The sequence below is a fragment of the Vipera berus genome (genome assembly GCF_964194415.1).
Source record: "Vipera berus genome assembly, chromosome: 1".
Classification (NCBI taxonomy): domain Eukaryota; kingdom Metazoa; phylum Chordata; class Lepidosauria; order Squamata; family Viperidae; genus Vipera; species Vipera berus.
The window spans coordinates 53,872,907-53,883,405 of NC_138202.1; the positions used below are offsets into that span (position 1 = coordinate 53,872,907).

General features: G+C 36.8%; 1 protein-coding gene across 1 annotated transcript; it reads right to left on the reverse strand.

The window, feature by feature from the left end:
• Positions 1 to 37: 37 nt before the first annotated feature.
• COQ6 (coenzyme Q6, monooxygenase) lies at positions 38 to 10,328 on the reverse strand. Its single transcript, XM_081332730.1, has 12 exons — positions 10,099 to 10,328; positions 8,339 to 8,473; positions 7,001 to 7,059; positions 5,431 to 5,554; positions 5,033 to 5,163; positions 4,371 to 4,478; positions 4,218 to 4,280; positions 3,886 to 3,993; positions 2,675 to 2,877; positions 1,951 to 2,066; positions 1,292 to 1,458; positions 38 to 265 (listed from the first exon to the last, which is right to left on the reverse strand). The coding sequence occupies exons 1-12, from the start codon at positions 10,289 to 10,291 to the stop codon at positions 236 to 238; spliced, it is 1,437 nt and encodes a 478-aa protein (XP_081188856.1). The 5' UTR covers positions 10,292 to 10,328; the 3' UTR covers positions 38 to 235.
• Between the last annotated feature and the right edge of the window lie 171 nt (positions 10,329 to 10,499).

Here is a 10,499-nt window from a genome sequence, read left to right on the forward strand (position 1 = left end):
GTAGTCCGTTTCTAAGCCAATTTTTATAGTTTTAAAAAATCAAGTGCTATTGGATAGTTTTTGGAATTCTAAGAGAAAGCCAAATAATCTATTCATTGGAAGAAAGAGCAACTCCAGGCTGAATAAGGAAGTCTAACAACCTTATATATCTCCTTAATGCATTTAAGTCTTTAAAATATATAAATAGATACCCAGTTATCATGAGTGAGCATGTGCCTCTGGATTCACAAGGTTGTCACTTACTGGCAAATGCCATGATCTGCTCCTAAAGGATGAGGGAAAAACAGACATCTTATTTAGTATTCTATTACTTCTACCATTATTCATAACAATGAGGAGGTGATTTCTTAAGGAGAAAAGAAAATCCATACCAAAATAATTGTTACTTTCCTTTGCCTTAGTAGTTTTTAGGTTAGATAATACTCCCTTTTTTTCTAATTTCCTATTAAGTCTTCCCTGCCAATGATACCAATGAATGAAAATAAAATACATTACAAGTAGTATAGTTGTAGATCTGTTGAGAAACTATCCAGTATCCTGTGATATTTTTTTTGAAGAGCCCTGATAAATCATATATATGGCAGAGTACCATCAGAGACCCTTTACACAGATATCTACAGAAGACCCCTAGAGTAGTTTCCTTATCCATGGTTAAAAAGAATAGTACTGTATGTTCTACATTACATTTAATAGTCTCTTAACCACTTTTTTGGTGTGTAGTTTGTTTTAAGTCAGATCAATTACATGAGTCCTAGATAGAAATATTTTCACCTTAATCAAGGCAACAGCAAATTGTTTTATTAGCAAAATTAATAATAAATTAACTAAATAGTTGCAAAGTTTGTGGTCTATAAAATAGAGAAAAGGACAATATGAATCATATATAGGTGATATATGGTGTGTCTTACACATAAGATTATAGATAAATCAACCTTCCTCTCTCCATTTATGGAAACTTAATGGTATCTTAGGAACTGAAATTAAATACACCTGGAAAGTACCAGGCTGGAGAAGGCTGATAGAAATACTATAAATATAAGGATGGCAAGATCTGGGCTACAATTGATTGCAGGATGATAGCGGAGAGATATATAAGATTCTGAACAACCATACAGCTGAGATCTACTAGTTTATCAGCCCATCCTCAAATCAATACCACATGGGGAAAGGAGATAAATGTTCAGGAGTGCTAGTGTCTAGCTACAAACATGCCCCTTTCCATTAGCCTTCTTCTTTAAATGAATTATCACATTCAGTTACCTACTTTAAAAAAAAGAGAGAGAGATCTTACTTTAACTGGAGGTACAGCATTGGTTAATTGCAATCCCCACGTCCTCAGCAGCACAAAAGGAGCCATATTTGTAGAGTAAAGCTTGCTTAACAAATCAGTTGCCGCCACAAGAGAAAGATTGTGCCTCTGTCTATCTTTTTCATATTGTAGTAGATGATTTAAAGAACCTACAAAGTTTATTCTGGAATTAATTAATTAGTAAATTGATTATCCCAAGGGGACTGACATCAGGCTACAAAATTACTCAATCTGATAAAATGTCAGAGTTTAGCAAAAGAAAATGGTATGGACGGGGTAACACTCTGTGAAGATTAACATTTCCACCTCACGTGGTAGATTACATGGCCTACATCAGAGTTCCCCAACCTTTTGTGGCATTGTGGGGGGGGGGGGGAGAGGGGATGGTTCTGCGCAGGCTAGTGCGCAACTGTGCAGCTTCATTTGCACAAGCGGTGGGCCACCTCCACAGCCTGATTTCGAACGGCTCAAGGCACCCTCAAAATTATATTAGAAGCATTTTGCTTTGCAACCTGTCTTTTGTTTTTAATTAAAATAATTAATCAAAAAATAAACCCACGTTGACTCCAAGAGTAATGGCCATTGGCACACCAGATGTTTATGACAAAGCCCTAAATTGTTTCATTGCGTCGTGTACTTACCTAGGTCTTTTCCTTTGAATGCTGCAGCACTTAGATAATTTGTCAAGCATGAAATATCACCAAAACCCATATTTACACCTTGACCAGCTAAAGGATGTACTCTGTGAGCTGCATCACTGAAACGAGAGGATAATAATACTTGACACAAAAGAAAAAAACATAGTCTAGTTCATGATAAAAAGACACCAACTCTAATTCTAATATTTCATATTCTGCAGCACTACAGAACGCTCTTAAGCAATCTCCTTAAACATTTACAGGATGGACACATACAAAAAGTTGATCATATAATAGGGTTTTCCTAGCAGCTAGGACCTAGCTCTTCCCCCCCCCCCCTCCCCAGTAAAAGCTACTTCCACAGATGTCGATAATCAAAATGGAAAAAAATCAAGAGGAATGTGGCCAGATTGCTTCTACACAAATACGATGACACTAGTTTCTATTTTCTATCATAATCTACCAATCCTAATTAAGAAAACCCTTTATCTATTTATAATTATAATTATACACACACACACACACACACACACACACACACACATATATATATATATATATATATATATATATATATATATATATATATATATGTATTTGTGTGCATATATGTGTGCATATATATACAAAAAAGTTTATTTTTGTCATTCAAGCAACACTAATATCAAAACTCCATCATACTCCCAAATGTTATTTACAGCACTGAAATTTCTCAAAGTAAAATTACCCAATAAGGGCCACACGATCTTGGACATATTCTGTTGCATGTCCCAATCCAAGAGGGAATACAGCTCGGCTCTTAGGATCGACTTTTGCAACACTTGGGGGCAGCTGTCGGGCTGTAGTTCCCGATGGTATCAAGAGAGAAACAGCAGATCGAAACATGGATGCAGCAGTATCAATGAAGTCCGAGTGATTTATGTTGCTCCACTGAATAATGATAAAAGATTTGGTAACTATATGCCACTAATTGACTCTGAAATTGACAGCTGATACTGAAAATCCAGTTTTAGAATAACACTCCTGCCTATCATTTGAACTGAATAGCAGACACAAGCAGGAAATAGAGTAAATAAAGCATATTAGAAGGAAAATGTATTCTTTTTTTAGCCCTGTTTCCAATGCTCTCAAAATTTCTTGCACGCAGAATTCACAGCAGCTCATAAAAAACCTTCAATAAGTCTAGAAACAGAACCACCTCAGTTCTTGTATGGCATCTAAGAAACACAATGACAAGATAAATTGAATCATTTATTTTTGAGTCATGAATAACAAAGTTGGAAGGGACCCTGGAGATCTTCTAGTCCAACCCCCTTGCTCAAGCAAGAGACTATACTAGGCATGTCAAACTGCTGGCCTGTCACCCCTACTCCTTTTCATTAAAGTAGACATACCCAGTTCCAGTAACAATTCTTTATACTTTTAGCCTCCAGTTCCCTAATCATCTTTGTTGAGCAAGTTAAAGGCTGTATAGATTAATGGATTCTTCCAGTGGCAATCTTTTTTTTTATCCTCAAAGGCTGTGGGGTAGGTAATGTGAACACTAATAAATATGTCCATACACAAGTATCATCCTTCTGCCCCTGTGCCCACAATCATGCCAATATTATGGGAAGGGGAATATGGAGATGACACACACAGAAGCCCTGTGAGAATAACCAGTAAGGGTGAAGTTTTGAACTGAACAAACAACTGGCAATAACACAATTAATGAAGTTATGTTTATAGAAGATCTTATAGATCTTTAGGCAGAGGTCTAATTTAGGTTAAACGTGAGAAAGCATGGAACCTGAGAATAAGGAAAAAATAGATTATTGTATCCAACTAACACTAACATTGTTTCTAGCCATAAAAATTATTCAAGCATATTGCTACTCTTGAATACTTGTTTCTCAGAGAACATCAATAATCTGCAATTCACAAAATGAAAATACTCACAAAAGCAGAGTTGGCCGAGTCCACAAAAGTTTCCTCATCCATACTCTGAAGTTGAACTGCATGTTCATGTGATGTGGACCAAACCAAAGAGCTGGTTGTATCAGAGAGCTGAGTTGATAATAAGATACAAAAACAAGGCATCTCCTCAAATGCATATCACTGCAAGGATCTCACCAAAACCTAACATATGGTCTAACATCTAAATAAAATCATGAGAGGCAGTTAAAGGGGAAAAGTACATTCATAAGAATTTTTAAAAATGCTTACTGGAAAACAAGAATAAAAGACAACTGTTAAAAACTGGGTCAGATGAAAATTACAAAGTTCTTTACCGGGAGGAGAGCAATTGGTCCTGATGGAAGAAATCTCTGCCATGCCACATTGTTATCTGTTGCCTGCAATGTATGAAAGACAGTGACGATTACCAATTTTCTGTTGTTGGTTCTTTATCTTCAAAGATGTAGTTTGATATTCTAACATCTAACCTCAGACAAGTGAAGAGTAGCAACTACTGCTGACTGATCATACTGATAGTGAATATTCTGAATACCAGCTGCTTTCCGGATCAAAGAATTTTGGCCATCCGCTCCAATCTGCGAAGATAATAGAAATTAAAATTGATTCTTTTAACAGATTTAATGAAAAAACAAATCCTCCATTAAGAACTATCAATAGCTAACTAGATAAAGGGTGAAGTTCAGTAATGTCTGCCTGGTAGCAAGAGAGGCATGCCTTTTTCCCTGCATCTTTGTATACATCTTTCTCCATTATCTCCTCTAAAGACTCCGCCAGAACAGACCCAGAGGGTACACATGGGATAGTACAAGAGAATGAAAAAATTGTCAGTACATCAATCCACTCCTGTGATTTCTAATATTGCCTATTAGAACCAAACTTTCTCTCTTCTCTTGCATGTGCATCTTACACGTAACCTATTTACAAGGACATGTAAAATGGATATTCCAACTGGCATCATATATAACTTCAGAATAAATACATTTAGAATCACAACAATAATAGTTTCAACTCACCTTTCAATCCCTTTCATGCTGGTAATATTGCACAACATATTAGAAGCAAATCCAGTAGAAACGACTAGAAAAAAAAAGAGGGTGCCTAATCAAATAGAAAATAGTATCTTAGTTACCAACAGTTTGGTTTGAAATCTGCGTCCATCTGCTAAATCAATTTGGACCCAAGGACTTGAGTCAGAAGATTGATGATGAAGGGGCCAGGTATATCCAACTGCTCTGCTCCTGTAGAGAACTTCCACTCGGTCTAATAGGGACAAAATGTATCAATGTCATTAAATGAAAGAGAAGCAGGGAAGAAATAGAATTCGGAAGCTAACCAAGACCCAAGCCTTGCTAATTGAATTAATAGCTTAATATCTTAAGAAGGGACACTTCCATACTCAACAAGCTTCAAGAAGCCTACTGTTATAATCCAGATTTACTGGACAAAGGTTTCATGGCTTTCTATGACATTATCTACCCTATTTTCTGAAAAAAAGCTAAAGTAAATCAAAATCAAAACAATAGCTACCTGAAACTGTATCCAGCTGTTTGTATAGAGCTGACATGATAACATCATTCTCTACTATATAACCCATGTCTTCCATGTTATCATTTTCAAACATGATCATGGCCTCAGAGCAAGCATCCCACACCTACAAAAAGAAATTCTCTATTTAAATGCAGCAAAGAAATGCATAAATATCCCTTTCATCAAGACTTTTCATTGACAAAATTCAGCTGCTGAATTGTCTTGCAAATACATATCAAAGATATTAATGATGAAAACCAGAAGGCATTTAAAAGCAAGAAACTTCAAAGGCAGCATATCACTTATTATTCCCACAAGAAATACACTACCTAAAATGGTTTGTTAGAAGGCTGAGCAGGTGGCAGGGCTATAGCATACTTCCTGAAGGCCTAAATTACAGGGAATATTAAGTAATAGAGAATATAGGATATTTCTTTCAAAAATATAGAAGGGAAGGATTCACAAAACAACTTTATCATTCTTTTCTAAGTACCAAATGATGTCTTTTCATTAGCAGAATAGTCATTACTAATTCCTCTTCATATCTTCCCCTTCACAATTTCCTGTACAATCTCCAAATCCACAGCAGATTTGGCAATTATGCTGAGGGATGAGGCGAAAGGGGAGAAATTTATTGGGTGAGAGAATATCGATTCACATAACACTGGATGTGGCCCATGGCTTTACAGCTTTTCTAAGCTGTTTACAGAGTCAGCCTATTGTCCCCAACAATCTGGATCCTCATTTTACTGACCTCAGAAGGATGTAAGGCTGAATCAACCTTGAGCCGGTCAGAATCGAATTGGCAGTCAGCAGAATAAGCCTGCAATATTGCATTCTAAGCCATGCACCACCATGGCTTCCTCCCCAGTAAAGAATAATTATTTTACATTTTTACACAAACTCTTGAAAAGTACGGCTGTGTAATGACTTAATTCCAAAAAGGTGCTTCAGAGCACAAGCAATGAAAATGTAGTATCTGTCTGCAACTATTTAAAATAATGGCATCTTTGCACAGGATGCTGTAACAACTGCACACAGGTGCTATAGCCAAACTCCTGAGCTTTATAAAGAAGTACTTTATATGTCTGAAGCACTGCACTGTCCTGCTAAAATAGAATGTATAATTGATACATATATAATACATATAATTTTCTCTAGTGAAGAAATACACTGTAGTTCAGAGTTCCCCAACTTTTGGGGGTTGGCCCAAAGTGGGGGGGAGGGAGGAAAGAAAGGATGGTTTTGAGGGGGGGTGAATGCATGCACGCGCACAAACTCCCATTCCTTACACAAGTAGGGCCATTAGTGCTCATGAGAGTAGGGCCAAAAGCACCCACAACGCTCGCACCAATACTCACATGAGTCGGGCTGTGCACATGTGTGCACACACGTGCACCGGACTGCCACTCACACAGTCCAGTGGTCAACAGATAGACCATGGCCCTCAGGTAGGGGACCCCTGTTTTAGTTACTAAGAAACAAAGTAACAAAGTAACTTAAACACCCACACAACCTGTTATTTCATATTACCACAGACATAGACTTTATTTTTTGCATTATCAGGCACCTGCATCCTTCTAAAAGGTTTGATTCTCATATTGCAGATATGTTCCCATGCACCAAAGCCTAAAAAAGAAAGAAAATGATCCTATAGTATCAGAGATTAACTCCCATATCCATAAACATTTAATGGGAATTCATAAAAGCCAAAGAACAAGTAAAACTACCAACCATTATCTACTTTTTTGCAATGGTCTTTGTTCCACTTTATGGATTTTTATAGTTTTTGATCCAATTTGATTTTGATCCAATTTGATCCAATTGTCATCTATTGAGAAGACTGACAAAGGCTTTAAAGGATCTTGTTTTTTTGCAGCTCTCAACAGAATAGCCAATAAGATAATGTTTCTATTATTCCAGAGATGTTTGTAGTCAAGAATAAAATATATTTCACAAAATATATTAGTAGCTATAACCAAGTTTAAGACACTGACAAATGTATTTTATTTAAAGACTTTATATTGTAATTTACAGGATGGCTTATACAAAGTTAAGATTATATTAATATAATTTAAAATAAATTTGAAAGCAGCACAATGGATTTCAAATTGACAATCTTTAAAACTTACAAAAAACTACAAATCAACCCATTGAAATAACCAGAATATAGTTTAAACATGCACAAACACATATGCTTTTTGTGCATATTTCAACTATATTCTGGTTATAGAATAACTAGAAAGAAAAATTTGGAGAAGTGCTAGAAGGCAGTCAACTAGGACATCAATAATACATATTTTGTGATTCTAGTATCAACACTGAAGAAACATGGGGCCAGAAATATAATAGGCTGGCCATGATTCTTAGTCCAATATATAAAGAACTAATTATATAAGGCCCATTTCAACGGGCAGGAATATGTGAATATGAAAATGATTTCTTTTAAGTATCATTTATGTTACCAGTGAATAATTAATATCTCTTAAATTAATATTCTGCATAGGTTGCCAGGCTCTATAATTTCATACCAAGCATCAAACTCAATATACCCATTCCTTGTTTGGCAACTGCCTCAGTTAGTGATCATTACAAATACTACAGTTCCAGCCAATGTGTACATTTATATCCAAATTTTATGGGCCTGACAATACATGCTTGAGAATATAATTAATTTATAGTGAAAGTAATGCTGGCATAGCTATACCAGATAACTTTATTTGAATAAGACAGCAGCAACAACTATTGCTCTTTTACATAATCTCTCTCAATCAAATGTTTACTTGGCAGCCATTTTTGCTTAATGGCATAGTTGTTGGAACAGAACTTGGTTACTAAACAAGGAGGGTGTATGTGGCTACACACGTTCACAGTTGGCATACAGGTAACTGGATAACGCTGTACTTACTACTTAGAAATGTGGCAGATCCGGGTGTAATAGCACTGACTCGGTTACTGTAATCTGTTGATATATTCTTAATTTTTTTGGGGGGACGAGCTTCTAGTAGTAGAATTTTCTTATCAGAGAGATGAACATCATGTCCTTAAAGAAGCAATCCGATGTTTAACTATTTTGTCCAGAAAAGTTTAATCTAGTATTTTTTTAAGATTATAAAATAGAAGTCTTTAAAGGAATAGACTTGTTTTGGATTTTTTTCCCTGAACACTCAGAATTACATAGTACCCTAATTCTGGTAAAGTATCTGGAGGATGCACCAGAGTTATTCCTCCATCTACATCACAGAAAGAAACTTGGGCTGCATGAGAGAATACTGCACAATCAGTCTTCCTGAAGATGTATTGTCTATAACTATGTTGCAACCAAATATATTTTTTTTCTTTGGTCAACACAGGCCTGCCACATACAACTCTGTACAGGTAGTCCTTGACTTACAATAGTTAATTTAGTGACTGTTCGAAATTACAACAGCACTAAAAAAAGTGACTTAATGACTGTTTTTCACACTTACAATCATTGCAGCATCCCATGGTCACATCATTAAAATTTAGATGCTTGGCAACTGACTCATATTTATGACAGTTGCATGTCCCACTGTCATGTGATCATCTTTTGCAATCTTCTGACAATGGAGAAGCCACATTCACTTAACAACTGTGTTAATAACTTAACCATGCAGTGATTCAGTTAACAACTTGGCAAGAAAGGTCATAAAATCGGCAGAATTCACTTAACAACCATTTCATTTAACAACAGAAATTTTGAGTTCAATTGTGGTTGCAAGTTGAGGACTATCTGTATTGCCTCTATGGAAGTTGTTTTCAACCTTTTCTTCACCACACATCCCCTTTAATACCTTTTATGGCAAGGACCATGGCCACGGACCACCAAAACTTAACTCAAGATTTAAATCATAGCATTTCTTTAAGCTTTTGCAACCCCCCCCATGACACTGTGTTTCCCCCCCCAGGGGTCTGTGGACCAAAGGGCAAAAACCATTGCTCTATGGTTTCAGTTTAGCTTACAGAACCTTTATAAATACTAAAATGTAAAGCTTATGTAACATTTGTACTGTAATATCTAAACTTAAAATTATGAATAGTTATTAGCTATGGAATTTTTTTCCTTTATAGAAATTTGACGTTATTTTGAAGCAGCTAAACAATTGAACAGCCAAAAATGCAGTGGCTAATTTTATTCTTTTTAACTTTATGTGCAGCCAGTATAAACCACTCAGTCTCTATTCCAATTGGAACAGCATGTAAAATAAGTTTGCGTGCTAACAGACCTATATTTCAGTATCCAATACACAAAACTGTTGGTTGAATGATATAAAATCAGCATCTCCTTCAAAATTTAAAATCAGCTAAACCTACATATTAATAGAACGGGTCTTCAAATTCTGCTATTGGGAGATGCACACTCCATCACGCCACAGTTGATTTTCATAACAATTCTCTTGAGTATGTAGAAAGTATTTATAAGTTGCCGGTCGCAATAATCACCTTAAGCCTAGAGAACCAACCCGATTCTCTGAATCAACATTCCCCAAACTGGTTCTCTCGGCAGGTATTGGGCAAGAATTCCCAAACGCCATGACGGAGGGGGGTCAAATTAGGGAAAGGTGTGGAGACTTAAAATAAATAGGGATTCTTGCAGACTTCTGGGTGCCTTTACAGAGGTTTATTGCCAATTGACCAATCTCATACCGAGAGCAGCAGCCATGGCGGCTCCCACCATGCCACCGCCCGACACCACCACATCGTATACTGCCTTGGAGCCGTTCCTTCTCACGGAACCCTGCCGCGACAGAGAGCCGACAGGCCCGGCAAGGAAAAGAAGACTCTTCCTACGATAGAGTCCAGCGCCCCGATGCAACAATAATCCCGCTACAGCAGCCATCGCTTCGGAAATGACGAATACGTCTCTCTAGCTACCACTCGTTACCGGAAGCGTCTTCACGAGTACCATGACAATGGACAGGTTAACAGAATCTGTCCAATGACATCTCATCAAGGGCGGGGCGTAACAGCACAGGACGTTATCATTGGCCATTATGGGAGAGAAACAAAAAAGGAGAGTGTCTATTGGTCAGGGCATTAACAGCAAG